The 24042-nt window shown below is 37.6% G+C and overlaps 1 protein-coding gene across 1 annotated transcript in view; it reads right to left on the bottom strand.

Moving 5' to 3' along the window:
• SEC63 (SEC63 homolog, protein translocation regulator) overlaps nucleotides 1-24042 on the bottom strand; it is a 61379-nt gene that overhangs the window by 24631 nt on the left and 12706 nt on the right. Inside the window, exons 2-9 of the mRNA XM_064447507.1 lie at nucleotides 18069-18168; nucleotides 17179-17293; nucleotides 13438-13550; nucleotides 10754-10815; nucleotides 7116-7174; nucleotides 6319-6369; nucleotides 3639-3747; nucleotides 987-1081 (exon numbers count right to left, since the gene is read on the bottom strand). Of these exons, the coding sequence (XP_064303577.1) occupies nucleotides 987-1081; nucleotides 3639-3747; nucleotides 6319-6369; nucleotides 7116-7174; nucleotides 10754-10815; nucleotides 13438-13550; nucleotides 17179-17293; nucleotides 18069-18168 (704 nt within the window). The remainder of the gene's footprint in view (nucleotides 1-986; nucleotides 1082-3638; nucleotides 3748-6318; nucleotides 6370-7115; nucleotides 7175-10753; nucleotides 10816-13437; nucleotides 13551-17178; nucleotides 17294-18068; nucleotides 18169-24042) is intronic.

Raw genomic sequence — 24042 nt, 5'->3', positions numbered from 1 at the left:
GTGGGATAAGGTTACAGGAGACTTGACTGGCTTTTAAATAAAGAATGATTAAATGTGAAGCCCTTGCACGATGCCAGTGCTTGCAACAGCACAGCAGAAGAACTGATGGTCAAGGCGACCTTTCCCAGTCATGCTCTCAAGCACAATGTCTGCTGAAAAACCTCACCTAACTACTACTCCAGCTCCTCCTCTTGAAGTCCACAAGACGACAAAGAATTTGTAAAAGAGACAAAGACAAAATTAAGTAGAGGTATCTCAGTCTATTTTCTTTATGTATAAGACATGAAAGTATGTTTACGACTTGAAAATCATGTGCATGCAAAGGTTAAATCTGTGAGACTACACCACCTCATTTTGCAAACTCAAAACATTTTAATTGGAGCATTTTGTATACTGTGCTTTAAACTTCTTAAAACCAAAGTGTTAGTTTCTGATAAATAAGAATTCATAAAACTCTACTAGCAATAATTATTTGCTACATAATGCATTATGGCATCTCTGTTAGGAAGATCGAGTAGAAATGAAAATAAAAGGCAACTGAAGGGGAACTGACATTCAGGGAGGAACCTTTACAATATTTAAATAGATTATTAACTCAGACATTAGATAATTTTATTTCAGTATTAACATATTTAACCAGATCTGTCTTAATGACTTAAAAGAAGTTCTTCAAACTGTGATCACCTCCTTATATCAACGTTCAAAATTTGTAAGGACTGACAATCATCCCTTCCCAAAAAACCCAACCCAGCAGCTTATATACTAAACTGACTCTATTTAAGCTAAGCATTATCACCAATTAATCTTTAAAAAAAAAATTAAGTCAAGTCTAGCTTCTAATTTCTATTTCTGAAGAGACCCAGTTGCATCTCAACAAAATTAATGCCTTGAGAACTTGAATTCTGTCATCTGGTCACCTAGAAGCGCCATCTCCCTCTTCCTTTGAAGGGACAGTTATTTATAAAACACATCGTGATTTAACTAACCTGTGGTATCTGAATGTTGTCTGCCGGTCTGCTCGTAGCATCTTTATTGTACTGAGGATCAAATTCAGATGCCCCTGCTAAAACCATAATAAGCCCTGCAAAGATAATTGGAGACAGAGAAAATGTCAGCAACATCCTATGCCACTGAGTGATTTCTTCAGAATCCTCATGCATGAAACTTATTCCCACTTTTCCCCCAACAACCACAAATATCCATGTTCTGTTTAGTGCATCAGTTAGTACTGTCACAGGGCATTGGTTCTTGCCTCCTTTGCCTTGCACAAGACAAATGACATCACTCAAGGCTCCATTTTGCATCGCATCAAGTCCAGCATTTGATTCTAAATGTCTTCACAAAAACATAGTTCAACTTCTTTAGGACTGGCAGACATTACTGCACAGCAGTGACTACATCTGCATGCTCACAGAACCGTTCCTCTCAGCAATTCACGTGCCTGCGGCTGCACCACAATCTGTGCACTGGATGAGGAGGCAAGAAGGATAACATTTCAACTCAATTTTCTGTTCAGTCAGCATCAAAAATTCACTGAAAATTTTTCTTTTCATTATTAGAAAAGCAGTTCAATAAATACCCCTGCAAACAAATCTCACAAAGATGATGGTCTGCTCTTCTAATTCGATTAGGAAAATCCATACTACCTCAAAATATTCTGTTGTGTAATTAAGATGAAAGACCTATACAACAGTATTTTAACCCCATTATGAGCTTTCTGGTCATGAACATATCAGATGCCTCAGCTATAGACAATGAGAGAAAGCTCATACCATAATTTGCTCCAGTTAAAACAACTTTTTCCACAACAGTTACACAAGCTTAATTCTTAAATTTTGAGCAAGTTCTTTTCTGACTAAGTCAAAGTTATTTTTACGTACTTGCAGTGCTCAGTGAATTCCACCTACTAAGAACTAGCCAAGTTCCCTGAGCATCAATTTTTGTTTCAGTTCTCGATTGTCTATTTACTTTCCAAGCAGAGTATAACGAAGGGTTTCAGACAATTGTAAATACTTTCCTATTATTTAAGATCCACAACTATGGATCCTTATGAAAGGAAGTTTCTTAAAACTCATTCATATTGAAAGCTAAAAAATTATGTAACACAAGGCAAGCCACGCAGATTTGTCTCACTGTTTCCCTAGCCTGGTTTGACTACATCTGCCCAAGCTTAAGCCTTGAGTTTTGGCACTAGTACCTTACACCACTGTGGAATTCACAACCAAGCAAAAGCCTTACATGAATACTGTGTGATTTGTCTAAGCCACCTCAGCTGCACCTCATTTTTCAACCAGACTGCACAACAGACCACAGTGGAAATAACTGATCTGCCTCTGATCCCAGGACTCCCTGAAAATGTTAAGTCCTTAAAGAAGGCCACTTAAACTTACGGTTAACTTCTTAACCAATCTGTAGGTGAGACAGGGCAAACCCCTAAGCTATGGTTCTGAGCAAGGTTCAACAAGAAATAATCTACTGTTGCCAACAAGTTTGGAGAAAGAAGAGAACAGGTTTGCAGTGATCTCCCTAAACTTCTAAATGTCTCTCACCTACTCTCCTGTTCCTCCTTTCACACCTAGCTGTTTGGAGAGGGGAAAAGGCATAAATTATGACAAGGTGGAGAGCACAAACTTGTCTAAAGTAGCCCCACACACAAATCCATTTGTGCTGCGACTGGAAAGCTAACTTACTTCTATATTCTTATCTCCTAGACCTCTCGGATTATCTGTGAAGCATTTCTGTTCAGCAGGAAAGGGATGTATTAAGAGTGGATGCTTCCAGCAATCCTCCAGCAAATCTAAAGCTAAACAGTGCAATTCAAAGGAGTACAAGAATATACTTATGACCTTTTTTGAGGGGGCTTTTTTTTTTATTGTTTTATCCTGCTTTTCACCTGCTCTGAGCATATAGTCTAGTAAAATCCAATGTAGAACTCATTAGTACCATGCTAATTCTTCAGGCCCATGCCAGCCTCCAAACTGAAGGATCCAATCCGCACCTGAGGATACTGTAGACCAAGATAAAGTCCAACATAATGCATCTACAGATTTCCCCAGATTTTTTTTATTATTTCTTTAAAAGTGAGCAGACAAGCAAGATAAGTGTTATCAAAACCTAGAAACAAGTAACGAAGTAACATGAAATTGATAGGGAGCAATATTTTAAAACAGAAATTTAGCTATATAACATAACAAGTAAGAATAGAGTACCAATAATGCTATTTCATTCTTCCGTGACCTAAAAGAAAAAGATATATATGTATGACAGCCTCTTCCTAGAAAATTCCCCAAACCAGTTTTGTTACACTAGCAGAAGAACACACACAGAGACAGGCTGCACTCCTAGTAGCCTCGCAGTAACTCAGGACTACAGGCATCTGGTTTTCCCAGCTTACAATACCTTTTTTTTTTTTTTAAAGACAGATGTAGATATAGATCTATATGACTCCCTCCCCCAAAGAGTTAAATCTCCTTACAGAGTAGTCTTCACCTGCAACAAAATGAAGTTTTAAAAGAATTCTCAAAGAACCAGAAACATTATTTTAACCTAAGGAAGGCTTATAAGGCAGAAGTATTTTAATATCAGCAGATTGACATTTCAGATGAACACATCAACATTTCAAGATGCCTTTTACTTACGTTTCATGTCCATGTTCCGTGTTTTATAGACAAAATATGTATATATTTGAGTTGTCCGAATGAGAATCTGGTCTCCACTATATCGTATTGATCGGTACCACCAGGAACCCTGAGATATTTAACATGAACAAAATTATGTCAGCTGCAATGAAGCATCAGAAGAGCTATGCTGGATCACCTCATATCTGTTCACAACCTGCTAACTCAGCCCAACTGATTTTACCTACGTTAAAAGTCAACTGGTTTTCAGAAAGACGAAGGAAACAAATCTTTGCCAATGCAAATTTTAAAAGCACAGCAATATATTCATCTGAGAGAATCTAATGCTAAAAATTTTAGATTATGTCTAGCCTAGAGAATTTTCCCCCAACACAGCACACACACATATGCACTGCTTAGGGTTTTTCTGGTGCTGTTTTACTGAACCCACTAAAGAGTAAATCTACTCCATTTACCACTTTCTGTAAATATGGTAACTCCTTACTGTGCAACACAGCATTCCAGTCAAACTCAGTTTAGGCAGACCAAGGCCAAACCAAGAACAAAGCAAGATGTGTCTTTCATTGCAAAAAAAATCATTTAAGTCACCTAATGACAGAATGCATTTCAGAAGGGAAATCTGGATGTGGCCCAGTGCCCTTGCTACAGATTTTCAGAGTTAAGCCACACACCTTCAGTTTGACAAAAAAAGTTATCCAAAACTTCAGAAACACTCCAATAATTCCCTCACTAGCGCTACACCAGTGACTTCAAATTATAGAATTCACTGTACAGTGATTACACTCTATAATATATTTTGAGAAAAGTGGTGTGCTGGGTTATAAACTACAGTCTGTTCATTAAACTACTCCTTGTAAGCAAAGCTCACTAGCATGAGAGAAAACATCCAAGGTACATCTCAATCTATTGTAAAGTTTATCACAAGTGAAAAGTAACAAGCAGTAAAACAGTAAGTGATGCTTACTACTATTAATTTAATAGGCAATAGTGTAAATTCCCCTACCACAGCAAGAAGTCTGCAATTTATTTATTTATTTGGGAAATGCTCTATGACTGGCTCCCCACAAAGACTTTTTTGTTAATAAATTAGGTTTGATTCTTCCATGAATAGATGAACCCTGACACAAAATAGCACGCAACTTTAAAACAGTTTTTCTGAAGAAAAAAAATAAGTTATAATCCCCTACCTGTCAAATTTTTGCGTATTACGTACTGGAAAAAGATATAACTACAGCCAACCCAAATATACATAAAAGAGGCTTCCCTTAACTCTTGCAGATAGAGCTTGTCCCTCTCACCTCACGTACAGAACATTGTTTAGGTCAGTGGTGGTCTAGGAAGAACTACATATCAGTATTTTTCTTTTTTGTTGATCTGGATTCAAAGGGTGGAACTAGCCTTACTTTTAGATGCCTGTCTCAGATATAGGGTGACTACACTGTAGTTAACTTCAGCTTCTTTATTGATTCATAAAAGAGAAACAGGCCCATTAAAGGCATGAATCATCTTGTATGTCTCCTTTAGAATGAAATGATAAAATAACTTGCTCCATAAAAATTACTATTCCTCTTCACTGACTATAAAAGAAATTTACAGTGACAAGTCTGAATGCAGAAGTCTACATCTGGTATAGGGGCATGAAGAGGCAGATTATTTTTTTCTCTGCTCAGGACATTTCTTAACAACAGAAAGGATGTTTACTTTCACTTGAGCTATGATAAACCTGGTATAAATCACTCAAAGTACATGTATACAGGAAAGCATCAACAGACACCAACTGAAACCTAAAAGGAAAGACAGGAAAAAATAGGTAGACATTGTATCCATTGTACCCTGGATTTTAGACTTCTTATTCAACGACTTGGTGAAATCGCCACATCTAATTTTCTGCACTGAATCTTCAATTATGCAGAAAGACTCTCAAAGAGAAGGGATAATGCCTGGCTGAGCCTCTGCACACAGAGATGCAAGCAGCTGCCAAGACCCCAGGACACTTTCTCAAATGAGAATCTTACCAAGAGCATAAAGGTTTCTGCGTGTCAATTTTCTGAGTCTTTCTTCATGCCATACCCAGTGATTGTGGATTTATGGTAAGGGACATTGCTCAAAAGCAATAGTGTAGGATAAATCCGAGCCCTGAAATACCACTCACCTAGCAATTGATTCCTCACACACAGAAATCTCAAGGGCAGACATCTCATGGTGTACATAAGATGAATAAAAATTGAAATTATGAAAACAAAGGCAGCCAGGAGAAACCACAGAAACAACCTATTCCACATGCAGTAATCATTCTAGTACCACCAGCTACAGACATCTCAGTCTTGGCTCTACAGTAACACCACTGAACATACTCTTGAGTTCATCACATCATATTAATTTTCATGTGATGAATGACAGAAGGTACAGGACAAATTACATAACTCAGTCTCTAATCCTTGTGATAGCTAGTATTTTCCCTACAGCCCTCTCTCCATCATGGCACTGCATTCGTTTTTGTGGAAACTACACTTTTTCCACAATAAAAGAAAACACCCACATAAAATAAAAGCTTATTTGCAGTCTCTCTCTCCTCGCCCCCCTCCATGAAAGGCAAGAGTGAGCAACTTGACTTTTGTCTAAGGCAGCTTTGTTTACAGCCTGGTTACAGAGGGTAGAATATTAATCAGGTAATACTTACCACAACGACTGGAAGAATAACCATAAAAGCTAATCCATATACAAGCAAAACCTAGAGAAAAAATATGAAACAGTGCATTAGACACTTCAGTTACTTAATACCACTCTTGTTTAATCTTTTTTCTAAACTACAGTCAAGTAGTATTACCACAAGCCTACTACAAATTAACGAAAGCTTATTGCATAATACCTGTCATTATTTCTGAAGAACAACTTAAAAGTAATATAATCAGTTGGGTAGGGTTTAAATAAGGAGTATCAGTTTAGTGTAAGTAATCTTTTAAGTCATCCCCACATTGTCTCAGGTGGGTTTCTTTAATAATTAAAGACTTGGCAGCTAAACTGTGAGGCAGTGGACAGAGACGATTGCCACATTAAAAGAAATCCAGTGGGTAAGCCAAATACCTTGCAGCAACAAATGCAACAGGAAGAATATTTAGACACCGTATGATTACATCATCACTAGCAAACCAAATGGAACTACAGAAATTCAGCGCAGTTCTGTATGTGTTTCCTTGCAACAGCAAACACACACTTTGCAGCAGGGGTGAGCACAGCACCACCTCATTATCAACAGAGCTGAGATCCTTCCAAGCATGTTAATACTTTCCCCTCAAAGATTAGATCTGAGCTACTCTAACACTTTTGACTCCTGAAATTTGCTTCGAAGACGTGCATTTGGACCAAAGTATTATTAACTACGTGTTTTGACTAAAATGCACAGTATTAAGCACCAACATTTTAAGGTGAACACTTGAAAGTGGACCTTGAAATCTTGAGCTAAGGAAGCTGACTCACCAAAATTGAATTTTTCTGATCCACAATCCAAGCTGGCAATGCTATACCGAAGCTTGTAGCTGTAGGATGGAATAAAAGAAGTTCACTATAAAACATTAAGGAATTGTTTTAAAGTCACCTTAAGTCTAACAAACAACAAAACCACTAACCCATTAAAAAATCCTCATCTTTACCACTTCAATAAGCAAAATTCTAACAAATTTAGCAAAAATAAAAAAATCAGAAATACACCCCAGTATGTAATAAAATAACAAGACTTAAATGCAACATCTGAAATACCAAAGATTTTAGTTTAACATACTGCAGTGAAATAGATACGCAAGATTTATTAATATGTTAAAAAAAGGAAAGATTTCACAGGTGGAAAGATTTATGAGCTTTGCCTTGCAGAGTTTTCAGCAGTTTAAATACATATAGTTCAGTAAATACGTGAACTGCAAGAAAACTGTTGGAGCAAATAAATTCTATGGAAGAAGTTTTTATTAGTTTGTAACTTCAGGAAAGTGTTCTAAGCTGTAAATGGTAAAAAAAAAACCTCCTCTGCCAGTTCAAACTTCTGTGTGATTAGTAAGAAAGAGAAAGGAACACTTTTCAATTCAAAAGGAGTTAGGCTGCAGAAAATAGAAGACATGATTCTCTAACAGTAACATTTACAGAACACAGATCTGAATACAGAATAGCATAAAATAGCTTGTCTTCAGACACTTCAGTGGCAATAAATTGAACTTCGCAAATGCTACCTATCCCAAAACTAGAAGTTCTAGGAAACCAAGAAGGAAAAAAGACACTACAAATTTCTAGGTCCTGCTTAAAAAAAAATGCTTTCCTCAGTACTAGCAGGTATCAATGAGGAGTATTGCCTTAAATAAGGACAGACGAGGATCCCCTATGTATGTGGATACTATTCTGATACTGTCTCCAACAAATTGTCACAGCCATGAATCCAGACAACCAGTTGTTATGCACAAGCCTAACGTGACTTCTATGTAGTAAGTTGGAAACTACTATTTCTTGAGACTTAAACATCTGACCAACTTGACCACACCTCAAGCATGGTTGAGTTCAGCAGAATACCACGCAGTTGATTTACCACATTAAGTTACAGGAAATGCCCTGCTCTGGAGAAGAGTCTGGAGACACTTCCTCATCTGTTAATGGTTACAGATTTTTAGAAGAATCTACTAAAAATGTAATGTGTCTTTTACTGGTGGTATAAATTTCAGTTTCCCACAATATTTTGGACCTTCAGGATTGTAGTTTTGAACTGTTCTAGGAACAGAAGTAGCTCAGTACAAAGCTCGCTCTCTTCTGGTCTGAGTCTCCTTGCCCCCAACCCATGCTTGCTGAGCTGAAGCACTAGCAAATCCCAAGGGAAAAGAGTCTACAAAACTGCCTTACATTATTAAAAGCATATCTTTTTACTCTCCAGGTCCTCTCAACCCGCTTTTAAACGCTTCAAATTATTTTGCACATTCAGTATTTTACTTTTAGTAAAGGAGCAAGTCATGCCAAAGACAAGAAGGTCTTGTTCGTCCGCCTCTAACCTCCATGCTGCTTCAGTTGGCTAGAGAGGAATACCGCTTGCTGTTCCTTTGTGCTGGGCACAGAGGGTGGGATGTACCTCGTCTAACTTGGTTAGACCTGTCTAACAACAGATTTGCTTCATCTCATCCCAGAATATACCTCTATAAGGGACTGCCTCCATTCTTTGACTACACAGAACTAAAAAACTAGGAGTACATAGCTTGGATACAGGTTTTTATGCTACAGGTGCATAAATTAAGAGAAGATGAAATTCACTAAATTAGAACGCTCCTCACACTTCAATGATGAACAAGGTTACAGAGTAGAGGATGGAAGAGAAAATTGCAGGCTTCTTCCCACCCTTCAGATGAAGCAACGATGAGGGACCTAGAAGCAAAGCCGAAAACTCCAATTCCACTGTAGTCCGAGTTAAGGTTTCAGAAGAGTAGGAGGTTTCACACTCACAGTACAACTGACGCCCTACCAAAGCATCATTTTATTTCACCCTTCAGGAATCCAGAGTCCCTTGAGTTTGTGAAAGCAATCTATGAGCCAACTGCAGTAGGATCTTCATGCCTTTAAATTCTCCGCTTTTGGCTGAGTTATCTTTTGAAGTTACAGCTTCAGGTCTGTTCAAGGACACTGACATACTGCCTAACTTGAAATCCTATGCCTTGGCAACACTAAGTCAGTAGCTTATGGATGCAAAAAACAGTTTAGCATCAGAAAAGGTCCTAGTAAAGCTATTTGTGCATATACCAGACTAAAATTTACAGTACCATTTTGCTGATATTGTGACAGCATTTCTGAAGCAAGATCTTATTTGTATTTTGCAGCAAAAGGGACAGAGTCCTCTTACTTGCCTGGCTGGGAAACAGAGAGAAGTTAGGAGCCGTAAGAAATTTGCTATGCTATGAAACACAGCAGTTAAAGTGAACCACTACCTTAATCCATCAGAAATGCCTTTGTCCGACTGATTTAGCTGGCACAGTTGTTTTTTTGAAGGGAGAGGGAAGATTGTTTCTTTGAAACACTGGTTCACAAGCTGGGGGTTCGTTCCCACCCCCTTTAAAGTTAATTTCCCATGTTGGATGGATATAATTCAGAAGAATTTCCAGCACAGAATTCCCTCACATCATCCTGTAACTTCACAATTAAATTAGAAATTCCAATTATTACTTCCAAGCTGGCCTTGACTCATTCCACATAGGTATGTAGTAGAACTTAGTCCTGCAAACTGCAGGGCATCAACAAGGAGGAAATCTACAGAGGCCTGTCCTAACAGATGGCAGGTTTCCTTTTTGCTTGTAACAAGTAACAGAAGCAGCTGGAAATCTACAATATTCTTCCTCACAACTAGTCAACTTAAACAACAGTCACAAAGATGTTATACAAGTAACTCATGCAACTGCAAAGGGGAGGGGGTGGAAATCTATTAACTTTCAGCCTTAAATGGTTTTAGTTTGGATCATCTACTGTAAAACTTTAATACACTATTATCAGGATTGTTTCCTTGTAGCTACCTGCGCAAGAACAATCTACCAGCATAGGAATAATCACCAGGACTCCTACAGATGAAGGTGGCACAGAGCTACACTCAAACAGTACTGCTTCCAGTAAATGGGAGGCAGATGCATATACAGTATTTATTTAAATACATATGTATCCTCACACACATCCCTTTTAAGTGTGTTTATTGCATTATGGCTAGTTGTTAATTTTTCAATATGCATTTATAGTATCTGGTCACAAGTACTAAGAAATGTTTAAAATTGACAAATTTCTGATTAGTATTATTCTATTTTTCACTTATACCTCCTTTTAATATTGGCAAGTCTCTCTACATACTTACTGAAGCTGACTAATTAAAAAAACCCACCTCTTTTTTCCCCCCCCCTAATAAGTTTGAGAAATGCGAAAGCAAGCTCCTGCCTTTTCCTCCAATCACCACTCCAGAGCCAGTTTCACAAGCAAAGAATTGATCGGATGCATTGCTTCAAATCATAGGAAAAAGTTATTCTAAGACATTAAGATCCGAGTGCTTCTCAAATGACCAGGTATTACACAGCTCAATGCACAGAAATTACAGGACTTCTGTCATTCATAATTGTTACCTTGTGGTCCATCTGGATTACCAAATTCTTCCCAATTTTTTCGTGACTCTTCATCAGTTAAGCTAGTTTCAAGAAGAGATATTAGGTTAATACAGAAGTAAATAAATTTCTTATTTCTTTAAATCATTAACATACAGAAACTTTAAAATGTGGCATTTCTACTGTCCTTCTGAGATGGTTTGGCAAGCTAAACATTTTCTGCTTTTGTTTGTATGAAATCTGGTATGAAATGATACTGCTGTATTCCTTCATGACACATAGACAAATTCTTTTAGCAGTTCTTTTTGCTATTCTCTGATATCCAAAGAAATCTGACTCAGAAGATACCCCCTCATACAGGACAGGGAACAACCACATCTCCCTTTCATGAGAGTGACTGTGTACCTATCAGCAAAGAGCACTTTTTAATGCCAGATGACAGTACAGCAAATTGTGAAAGAGAACGAAGGTTGAGAACACTATCTTTTTTTGGAAGAAAGGTGCATATGCAAGATGAGTTGATACAGCAGAAGTCGTCCATATGGGCTTTTAATTGTCTTATTCTAGACTTTCAGCCTTTGATGGCATGTGCGCGTTGGCTGTTTTTCCTGGAACTCCCTAGTTTCATATTTAAGAAGAGAGAAATAAACGAAGACACTACCTCCTAAATCTTACCGTTTGTATGCCTGTTCTGTAATGACAGTTTATTTGGCAATAATATACCACCTCAAACAGGATCCCTGCTACCAGAAGGAAGAATATTGCTTTAGGAAACAGAACACCACACGTTCAGTATGCAGAAGATTTTGTCTCACGGAAGAAACCCAGTCAATGAGTCAGACATCTCCTAATCATTTCCAAGTCTCACATTTGTTAACAAGCAGGCTCACAGAATGAGTAGCTTTTCTATTCTTTCAAGACAGTATGGCTAAGGATCTTCTCTGTCATTTACTTCAAGATATGCCTCTGCCACAGCCCCTGCACTTAGTGTTTGAAGTATCAAACTGTATCAACCAAGCATTTGAGTGCTAGCTTGCAAAGCAAAGAGGTGAGATGTTTCAGGAGTTCAGAATGCAATACCAGAATACCCTATTGAAGAGACTTTCATAGTGATGCAGATGTGTTTAAGCAGAAAGTATGATTTCAAAACTGCTCAAGCAAGCATTATTTTGGTTCTCCTTACCTCACCCCAAACAGGGCTCTCAGTCAGTAAGGTCAACCACACAGACAACTGACTTAAAAGCAGAAATCACCAACTTGCTAGGTTTTCTGATGATGTGACTGACCCAATAAATCCCTACAATGGAAGAAGGCTCAGAGGGGACGGGCAAGGGTGATGTGCCATGAAGCTCAGACTGACCACAGTGACCCACCCACAAAGAAGCTGTCTTGACACAAAGGGGACATGAGCGTGGCCTTTTCAGATAAATACCTATCAACAGCTGAACAGATCAACTGGTAGTGTAGATGTTTCTCCTCAAGTTCATTTAAAAAGTATGAACGTCCCCTCAAGTTTGTGAAACCAGCATGAGGGGAGTACATACCTGGCTCAGCCCAGAGTGTAAAAACAGACAACTAGCAATAGAATTTTGAAGAGAACATGGGCCTCGAGCTGCCTTCAACCCACACGTGCCTTCCCAGCACCTAAGGATGACCAGCATCATGACAATGAGCTTATTAAATAGATCGCTAATGGGAATCACGCTGGTATTGATTGAACTGTGTATTGAAATAACTTTTGCTAAGTCAAACTACAAAATATACTAAAAACACAATACAAATGTATCATTCCACTAAACAAGAAATCCCATGTAGCGTCAACAGTCTTCAGATAAACGAGTTTGATATTAAAAATTACATGCTCCACATGTAGAATATCTAGAAGAACCTGGTCAGAGAGTATTGGACTCTGACAGATGATCACTTGATTACAAAAGAATATAAAGCTGTATTAACGTTCCATGTATGAACAGCATTACAAAACCTAAACCCACATCTTGATTAAGGCAAAATTCAATAAAAAGGGATTTCCTTTACACCGAATTCTAATATTACACATCACCTCTCAGATCAATAAAAAAAGCTATCAGCAGAGGTAAGGCAAAAAAATACTCTGGAGGAAAAGAGGACTCAGGTTTTAAGAACTACATAGCTAAAATGAAACAGTCACTGCGTGAAAAATCAGGACTGCAAAGCAAGTGCAAATGAAAAGGGACGTGGGGGAGCTGAGAGAAAACTGAGTCAGAACCAGAATTAAATATCTTTGTCACTAGATGGTAACAGAGTTAAGATACTGTCTCTTACCCGTTGGCTTTATAATCAGGTGAAAAGAACAGTGTATTTATTTTTTAAGCAACCCTTCAGAATTGCTGCGACAAGGCTGGTTGATTAAAAACTGCAAGACCCATTTTGTTCTTTGTCATCTTTAAGATTTAATATGTATCGCATTGGAAACACTTTTCCTAGCTGCCATGGAACTTTAATACAAAGACCTAACACCTGACAGTATTCTGACAGTGCCTAAACAACGAAGATATCCTACCTTGTACATAGCAAGTATGCATTGAACTGTTTTGGACACGTTTTGACTTGTTACATATCCAAATACATTTTCCCTGGCTGCTTAGGTCATCCCTGCTATTACCTCAGGTTTCCCTTCCCATAATATCAAGTTCCCATTTTTTGTAGGTAAAAAAGAAACTTACGCTGCATAGGCCTTAGCAATCCTCATGAACATAACTTCATCTCCTCCTTTATCTGGATGGTATTTTAGCGATAGTGCACGGTACTGTTTCTTAATTTCTGATACACTTGCTCCCTTAAAAAGGAAAGTTTTGAGTTATTAATAAAAATTCCTTAAATTAAACCCATTCTTCTATATCTATATTCTAAAGCACATTGTGCAATATTTCTCTGAACCATTCATTGAACTAAAGAATTATGTTCTAATATAAGATATCATGAAACTACATATGCATTTCATAGAAACATGATTATTTTTCTAGTAACAATTTTATAACCATTGCATTTTTAAAACAAGTTAGAAGTCGTAGTCTAACAAAAATACATTTAGATGGCTTTTTCTCTTTTTTTTTTTTTTTTTGGACTTCCTTATTCATCCATAGAAAAAAAAAGTAAGGCTGCTTTATCTGTTTGACAAATCTTATCTTTCCCTAAACATATTCGTGAATATGAAGAATTCTCACTTACAATATTCTTCTGTTTAAGCAAAGAGTTGATAGATCAAGTGTGATGGTTCACTTCATGGTTTGGCAGAAATAAATCTGTCAGTCACCAGGAACAGTGGATTGCCCTGCCACTTAAGAATGCCTTTGACTAGAATCATCCCACCCATAAATAATTTCAAACTTCTTGAACCAAGGGGATACACCACCTATACCTGAGAAGGAGACTGGTTTTTATTCTACTACAGCACATTGTTAAATGCCACCAACACAACCCCAGCTTTCAGATTGGACTGTGAACTGCACTAAGCTACCTGCTACGTTTCACAGCACCATTACCATAGGACCCTTCAACATTTTGTAGTAGAGGCGTCTAGGATGCTGACCTTAGCTGCATAATAAACACACAGGAAGTTATTAAAGAAGATGATACTGTTTTAATAAATTTAAATCAGAAATTAAAGTACCCTGAGGCTTCAGTTGCTGTTACTTTACCTCTCTTTATACAATGTGTCTATCACTTTCCCTGCCCTAGGTGTACCTGCTCAAGCAGGGTTGTTGGACAAGATTACCTCCAGAGGTCCCTTCAAACCCCTGCCATTCTGTGATTCTAGCACTATTTTTCAACAGTGTGCCTCCCTCATTTAATGCACAGGATTAATTTACTCCATAGTAAGTTAGACTTCAAGCAAAAACAGCAATTTCAAGACTAGATGAAGAGTGCCAGATTAGTAGCAGAAGCTGGAAGTTGGAGGAGAAAAAAAAATCAAGTCGCTGGAGAACAGCAGGGTTTTCACAGCCCACATGAATGATGCCCATTAAAAAAAAGAAATCCTGACTTTTTTCCCTCTCTGCCACAGAGATTGCATGTGATCCCTGATAAGCTGATGACAAACTTTCCGTCTATCATTAATTGCTTACTCCTCCTTTTCAAAAGCTAGGCTACAGAGGTTAGGCCTGACTTTCAGCAATGCTTAGCAGCTTAGGAGAGTTGGTGTCAGTGAGCACTCTGCTTGGAACACAGAGCTTCCCTATATTAACTGCTTGCAAAAATATTAAGACCCCAATTGTCTTACTTAAAGAATCCAAAATTATAATGAGTTTTGAGCTTCATCTTTCAGCCTTGGATCCAACCTGTAAAATGGCAGTAAGGATACTTATTCAAAAAATCAGTAATACTATCTGAGTGCCTTAAGCATTAGTGAATTTAAGTGACACGCTCCAAAAAAAAAAGCTATTCTATGTTCAAAACAAAGTGCTGATACTTTATATAAAATAAGGTGCATGTATGTTATCTGACTTTATCCATGTTCTGCCTCTCCTCTGGGAAAAGAGCACCCTTTTATAATCTGATATGCTAAGATAAGGTTAAAAAAATAATAATAAAAAAAAAATTTAAAATATCTTGGCCACAGGTCAAATGTAAAGAAAAGAATCATTGTGTACCAAAACTTTCAAGTTCTTGTCTGCAACTTTTTTTTTTTTTTAGTTCGGGATTTTTTTGTTGGTTTTAAAAGCAACTTCCATTGTCTAACAATACTTCAACATCTACATTGACATCTGTATCACTTCAACATCAGCAGTGCTGGCAACAGCTCTGAAGGTTCCACTTGAATGGTAACTGAAGAAAGCTGTTAACTTTCATGTACTCCGAACCAGAAGTTTTTCAAGGGGATTTAATAGACATTGTCTGATAGCACAGAAATACAAAAAACAAACATGCTCTGGAATCGTGGACTCTATTCTGAACCCTACTTCAACTGCTCTATCTTCACACCCACCTCTTCAACTCTGTTGTAACTTCTCTGGCTTTAATTCAACTTGTCCTTATGGCAATATACTCCATCCCTCTATCACTACATACATACATTTTTCCCCTCAGGGTTGTTACTTGTAGAAATTTGCCAAAGATAACAAAAGAAAATCCTCTGATGACCTAATCTCTAGCCTGGTTTGTTTAACCAAAGTTAACCCAGATACGTGAACAGTTCCAACAGATAATACTCCCGTGCGTCAGCGAAAGAACACAAGTCAGCAATCAGTCATTCACAGAGGAACTGAGCAGAGGCTGAATTTAAATAACTTGCCTCCACACGTGACAGGCTAGAGTCTACTTATCAGCTATAATGGCTTTCTTAGCCCAAAAAAAAAAAAAAAAAAAAAAATCAGTACCAGTGATGCCTACCCTTATGCTGACAAGGCACATCACTAGTGGCAAGAGATTTATTTTTTGATGTTCATTCCCTCACATACATATGAACAAAGTTCACAGTTCTCCCATACTAACAATATACATCAAGTTTAATTAAACAGGTATGCTCAAAGTTCTTCCACATTCTTGTGCTGAGATGTATCCACAGTTTATTTCCTTAGACAGGAGACTAAAACATACCTTAGACTTCAGAGGTGAAAAGATGAGTCTACTGCTACACAAAAGAGGAGCTTTGTATCAAGAAATAATTACCATAAACAGAGAATTTGCTTGAGGTATTGTGGTTAAGATGAAGAGAAGAGTTTGACAAGATTAAGTAAGAGTGTAAGAGATGTCCAGAAGGTCTATTTGTCTCCTGCGGATATGTAACTTCTTATACCCATTTTGAACCAGACCTTCAATATAAATAAAGCTACATGTCTGTTTTCTAGATAAACCTACACCTTTTTTTCCACAGTTGAACAAACCAATTGGCTGGTATCACTATTTAGAATTTGTTGTTTGCATTCACAGATGCAACTGAGATGCAGGGTAACCTTTCTACATCAAAACGTGCATCACCAAAACCCTTTAGTGAAACCTTTTGTTTACAAGAGAAATATTGCAATATTACAGTACAACTGTAAATCAAATGAATCCACATACTTGTTTATGCAGCTTATTCAGCAGCATCCCTAAAAACAGCTATTGAGAGAATTTTCACAGGGCATACAAAGCAGAATGACTTTTTGTTTTACTACACCAAGCGAGGAAAACAGAGTAAGATTCAAAATAGATTAAAAAACCCACCTCACAATACTAAGAAAGTCATTAGAATATTGAAGGATTTAGGTATGAAAGTTATAAATTAGTACAGATACAGGCAAATAACATCTAATGTCTGACTTTACAATATGCAGCAGCAACTTTCAGATGCCAAAATAGAACCAACCCACTAGATAAACAGAATACATTCACTAAAGTTAAAAAAAACAAGTCTTAAATTTGACATCTAATCATAAAATACACAGTTACAGTAGTACAGACTAGTAAATGATGCTATTACTTACAGGATCCAAATGTAAAACCTCGTAAGGGTTGTATTCTTGATACTCTCGGTCCGTTTTGGAAACTTTATATGCAAGAAACAAAAATAACGCCCAGCCAGCAAGGAGGACTATCTTCCTGTTTGGAAGAAAGACTTTTTTAAATGTACAAACCCACTAGATGTAGCATAATATTTTATACCACTCTTTGAGAAACAACATTAAAATAGGAAGAATCATTAAAGCCATTTTAAAGCGGGTATGAGTATTTCAGTTATAACACCACCTTTGACACAGATGAGACGAGCTGCTTTGACTTCTAATTAACTTGTTTTCTCACTTTTTTTTAATAAAGGCAAGTCACTATCAAAGACACTTTCCATTCTTTAACTGTCTGTCCTCAGCAGGTATATAATAATATTTCCTATTTTTAAAGGATGACTTTAACCCGATCCTAGACAAAGTCAATGTTAAAAAAACAAAAAGCTGAAACAGATGCATAACAGACCATCAACTTGGAACACACAAATTATTATTGATTTATATTTGAATATTGTTTTGAATATTTAATATGTAAACATAAAGACATCACTATCACCACTAATTTCAGTGAAGGATTATTTTTGTGGAAAAGTAAATGAATTTTTTACTTATTTATTAGTGCTGAGGTTCACTGGTTTAATTTAGCAGATATTTTATAAAGGACAAACAGCATCCATCTTGATTTCAAGCCCTACTAGATAATAATTATTAACTATTAATTATTCAAATATAGCAGATTGCAGATGTCTCTGCTGTGACACAAAGTCATTATTATATAATTCCAGCTGCTTTGATTACTGGATATATACACACACAAAGAAAAATGTAGGAATCACTTTAATGGAAAGTCATACAAATGAAACATAACTTACTTTACTGTAGGAATTATGTTCTGTTGTGGTTTTAACAGTCGCAAACGATACCACAAGCATCTTCCATATACATTCCTTATATTCTTTAATCGAATTTGCTCTATAAAAATAAAGGGAAAGATTGTCATTAACCAATCCGACAAAAAGCAGAACAACAAACATGCTCACTTCATGTTGAAATAGTCTTCCAACTGACCTCGTACTCCCTAACAAAAGGTCCAGCAATATTGGAGGAAAGAATGTTTATCCATTTAAGGGACACTGCACATCCATACACATAAGAAGTCAGTCAGACTATTCTGCACTACCTAAAAAGAACCCATTGTGTTTTCCACACAACACACAGCAACCCTCACGTGTGAACCCAGCCTTTGCCTGGCTAATGTGCACCTGAAAATTTTACTTCTGCCATTTTATACTCAACTTCAACAAGTCTCCCATTTTAGTAAGTCAGTTGTGTGCAGGAAAAACAAACAAAACCCCAAAAAACCTAACCCACATGCAAAACTGTTTGTATACAACTAAAGAGTGCAGCTAGAGCAACAGCTACTTCCTCAATTCAAAACATGATGCATTTTCCTCCTCCTTGTAACATCTGCTTTTTATAAGTTGCCTTCATTTAGGTTTTTCCTGTTGAATGGGTAGAAGAAGGAAGATTAAGATAATAGCTATTTGCAAGCCATGTAGTAGCTCAGTGGCCCTTGGCAAGACAGTATATGCGTTAATGACAAACTAGCCAACAAGATTTCCTCCCATGTCCTTTCAGGACAGGATGGGACTGGAAGGAAATTGTATTTATCCTATCAACATCACCATGACAAGGCATGGAAGCTCTCGCTGTTAAGAGTTTTAGTAGTATTTCAGAGTTATTCAAGACCAACTTAGTCTTAGCATAAAAGACTTCTTTGACCAAGAAAAGTATGGTGGAAAGCAAATAGCTTATACATAATTTCTGTAAGCACTGAAATTATGTTATAAAGTGACTTCAATCCTTTTTGTCTTTTAGGTATCTTATCTATCCATAGACTATGCAGTCTGACCTGCAACACTTCTCAAGTGAGGAATTCACTTTAATTACCTCATCTGCAAAACACAATGACCGCTTGGCTGTTTTCAGACTAAAGGAGAAAGAATTAAGAGGGAAAAAAATCATCCTGTCTCAATACATTTAGATATTGCTGGTGAAGAAAGTGACTAAATTTGCCAATTTAAAAGAAGTTTGTGAACGACCTAAAAGCAGAAATTCTATTAATAACTTTGATCCAAAGCACACATCAGTCACATCCCAAAAAGTCCTAAATCTCAACATTGCACTTCTAACAAGGTGATGCCCTCATCTTAACTAATACAGCAGGTATGATACATGGAAACACTTTTCTCTGGCAAATTTCTAAAAGGTGGTCGTGGAAGACAGTGATGACCTCTTCAGTTATTCTGAAGATACTAGGGGGTGGGATATAGTACTCAGTCATCTACTGGAATTTCTAAGCAAGCATGCAATTCAGATTAGACATCTAGAATTTCAATTTGCAGTCACCAAACTATCTAAGGCCATACAAATATGACCATAAATGCCAACATTGTGCACCAGATGAACCATGAGTTCAGATTTAACCTGGATCAGATGTGAGCACAAGATGGTATTTCAAACTCTGTCTGATTTAGCAGAAATAGAGAGTGGGAACACAGATGATACCTGGCCGCCCACAAACTAGTAAAGCAGTCAAATACTAAAGCTTGCAGAGATGAGGTACCGGAACCAGAAAAAGTCTATCAGATTATTCTGAATAATTTAATTCTATAAACTATATCTTTGCTAAAACTCAGTATAGCATTAAACAGTTTGATGGGGTTCCTTGAGAAGATTAGTAGTCCCGTCATTCCCAAAGAGGGAGAGTGATGGAGATAAGGAGGGTAGTTCAATCCCTTGCATCTGATCCAACTCTTGCAGGACGTCAAAACAAGCTTTGAAACTTGTCTTACAATTTTGTTCAACAGATAAACTATACAAGTATTTTGCAATTCTCTTGATCTGCAAAGATTGTTCACATACTTAAAACAGGTACTAAACATGAAAACTTGCTAAACAGAGAGGATATTACTAATATTTGATTAAGCAACTGTGCACTTAGTTTCACTTGTGTAATGCTTTAGAAAGCACTGTAAAGTAAAAAATATCAGAAGACAATGAAAACTGTTAAAATGCAGCACTGACTCCCTACTGGTACAATGCAAAATAATTTGGCATTTTCTCTTTGCAACTTTTTGTTTAAGGACAAAAATTGTGGGATATCTCTATTGGTTCAGAACTGGATCCACCACAACTAGAAGTGAGCTAACTGTTACTTTAATATTAAACTACATTTTTAAATGCAAAAATAAGAGACATCATCAGCATGTAGACCTGGCATTTCAAAAAAAGCTGATGGTATTAAGGACTAGACAGATGATTAAGTTATGAGGACTAAACAGCTCTGTTACAGAAACAGGGAGGAAAATGTTCAGGGTGTTTTAAATGGTCACTGGACAACTATAAGCCAGAGTGACACTTTTACAAAAAGAAGTCACCAGTGCTATTTGAACAAATCAGGCATCACAAGCCTCATAGAAGACACACATGCTCACATTAAGCATGAATTGCTTATTTCAAACATTGTTGATAAATTCAGTTGTGCAGTGCTGAAGCAAGATGAAACCAACGGTTCAGTTCAACCACACGGACCCAGATCAGCTACCTGATCCAATCTGTATCACATCCCCACACAAATTTCTGCAGCACGTCCAAGGGGCAGCGCTGTTTGGTAACTCTATCAACTGACTACACTGCTTGCAGAAGTACCTAAAACTAGCATGAAAATGGATTACCACTGCACTTGGAGAACTTTGTTTACTCAATCTTGTAAAACTAAACCTAACAGGATATGACTCCTTTTAATGTTTTGCTATGATGCTTTTAACAAGCTGCTGTCCCATAGCTTTAAAAATCTGTGCCACCATGCCCCGGTTCTCAAACCTGCCTACTGTCCAAGCCTACAAGTGCCCAGTGACTCTCTTTCCCTCCCTTTGCATCCTCCCTGGAAGAACAGCCAATACCCTTCACCTTACCATGCCAAAATGCTTCCAGAAGGCCCATCAGGGAAGGCATCGTGGACAACAGAAAGAGTTGTGCAAGGTAAACTCAAGAGTGGGGATACGGTGAAATAAAAACTGACCACAGGGAAAATGAGGCTAGAAACTAAAGGTGTTTTGTAATAACTAGAGAACAGAGGTTTTGGAACAGCCTTCCAGTAACAGCTGCAGGAGTCACATTTTTTGAACAGTCCGACAATAACACCACAACAACAAAAAAAAAAGAAAGAAAAAAGAGGCAAGCAGTGTGAGCAAAAATTAAGCCCTTTGCATAGGTATACAGTACACACCTAGACAGTTAGAGTTCCCAGCAATGATGTCCTGGAACAGCTATGCTGCACAGGGGAACCTCTTCAGACAAATACTGAATTAAGACATGATGCTAAGCAGCCATCGCTTCCCCCCCACACCCCCATACACACACATCTGAACAGCTCTGGATCAAATATAATTATAGTTGACTAAACCATATCAAAGAAAAAGCACCTCATTAATTTCTTTCCAATCTTGGTATGGCAATGGTCTCATTTGATTAACAACCTCAAAAGGAAACAGGCACCAAAAAAATGAATGATTGTTTATAGTTATCTGTTCTGAACATAAAAAGAGAATCAAATTCTTCCCAAATTGAGGCTAAAGTCCAGACTATTCAAATTGTTCAGAGCTATCCTGAGGCAGTTCCTCTGTCACATGTCATCATTAACACATATTCACTTGTGGAATTCAAAAACAGGCAGCTACTTGGGAGAAAGGAGGAATACAGGCAGCATCACTCCCAGCTTAGGCAGAAAGCCACTGGCAAAACATCACCCTGAGTAAGAAATCTATATTCCTGCTGTATCCAGGAAAAACAGGCTTCCTGTTTATTTACAGACAACATATGTGATTGCAGCAGCGAAAATACTTACCTTGTTAGGAAGAAATTGGTTCTGGGGATGGGCGGAAGAAGAAAAAGTAACAAAAAAAAAAAAAAGGCTAGCAAGAGCCAGAATACCAGATAATTGCTTAACAAAAGCAGCAATGTATTCCTAATGAGCAAGTTGTGGATAAATCAGGTCCTTTCTTATTTCCCTTCCTCTCCCAAGGAGCTTTCCTTCACACAAGTGGATTTGCCATGCCACAGAACTGGCACACTGTCTCTGCAATATCCTGCAGACCCCAGTCATGCTGGAGTAAATACATTACATGCTGCTCAGGGTAAAGCTTTGCAGTGAAATAGGAACTGTACCTTCTTTGCATTTTAGCTCTGGAATCCTTGCTCTGTCAGGGAAAGAAAGAGGTTCAGAGTCTGAAAAGCAGAGGAGAGTTCTCTGCTTCTTCTTGCTCCAGATCGTGACTCCCCATTAAAGCATAAGAACACTGTCCTTTGATATGGGATTACATGGAGACAAGTGTGGGGGAAAAATGTTTTCCTTCTAGTTAAAAATGACTTCTTATTTGAAGGGTTAAAACCCTTAACAGTAGTGAATCTTTCCTACAGTTTTTAAAATAGGTATTAAACAGCCTTGAAAAGCAAACACATAATGCATCCATGGGCTCTTGAATTAATCTCACTAACAATAGACCATGCATCAAGGTACTGTTAAAGAACCCCCATCAGATTAGGATGTAGAGTGCCAGTTCATTTCTATAAATAATCTGGGGAAGCATCCCATTGTTATGGATGCATCCAAAATCCCTGAGATTCATAAGCAATTTTTCATCAGTACAACTCTCTTACTTTCAGAGGGTTCTCACAAATGCCTATTATATCTTAACAAATGTTTGTGAATATCCAGCCAAAACTCCATCTTAATACACTCTTCAAGCTCTCAAGAAATAAAACAATTACTGGTAAAAAATGAAACCTGAGTGCTATCTCTTTCAATTATTCAGAAAGAGCTAGTCAGGTGCTCCAGTGACACTAGTAGGTATTTTAATCCAACATTGTCTAAAGCTTTTAGACAAATGAAAATAAAAATCAAGACTCTAGCACAGCAAGACTACTAGTAACTAAACGGGGAAAAAGTTCATTTGGATGCTAATGCGCTTACTACTTCTATATGAAAATAAAGTAATTAACAAGTATTTTAGACTTTTGCTTCCTTAAAGGTAGCTGTCCATTTTGTTACATACCTAACTAAAGAGTGACTAAAGATCACTGAGTTGTAAATTTAAGATATAAACAAATTTATGTTGAATCCAAAGAGGTATGCAACACCTGAATAACAAGCTCAAAGCAATGATTTAAAAAGGAGAAAAAAACCCAGTCTTTGGTCTTTAATTCTCTTACTGTGCGACTAAAAGTTCTTTTGTATTCCAGGCAACAATGCAGGTATCAGTAGAGAATGCTTAAGTAAACAATTTACTCTCTTTTGTCAGAGTTTACTTATGCCTCTTGAATATCCAAGTTTTCAGAGAGAGAGATTTTAGGAGGAATAATCCACAGGTGTCTGCTTTTTCTGGGTTGGTAACTCAGACCTTGGGTATCCCAGAACAACTGAACGTTTGAGGTTGGAAGAGACCTCTGGAGATCATCTGATCCAACCCTGCTGCTCAGAGGAGGGTCAAAGCAGCAGGTTGCCCAGGGCTCTGGCTGTAGGCCTTTGAATACCTTCAGGGACAGAGACCCCACAGTCTCTCTGAGCAACCTGTTCTAGTGTTTCAAAACCCTCACAGAACAAAAAATATCATGTCTGTCTCAACATCTGCTTGCTCACCCATCACACAATGGGTGAAGAACACAGGGCACAAACACAGAAGGAAGCTGATCACAGGTTGGATTCACTCTTTCCATAGATTACATACAACCGGTGGCCTACAACTCAGCCATGCCTGACTTAAGTTTGGTTTCGACGTTCACCCA

This window comes from Phalacrocorax carbo, chromosome 3, assembly GCF_963921805.1.
Source record: "Phalacrocorax carbo chromosome 3, bPhaCar2.1, whole genome shotgun sequence".
NCBI classification, from domain to species: Eukaryota; Metazoa; Chordata; class Aves; order Suliformes; family Phalacrocoracidae; genus Phalacrocorax; species Phalacrocorax carbo.
The sequence above is the reverse complement of the archived record's forward strand: the minus strand, read 5'-3'. Positions and strand labels throughout refer to the sequence as shown.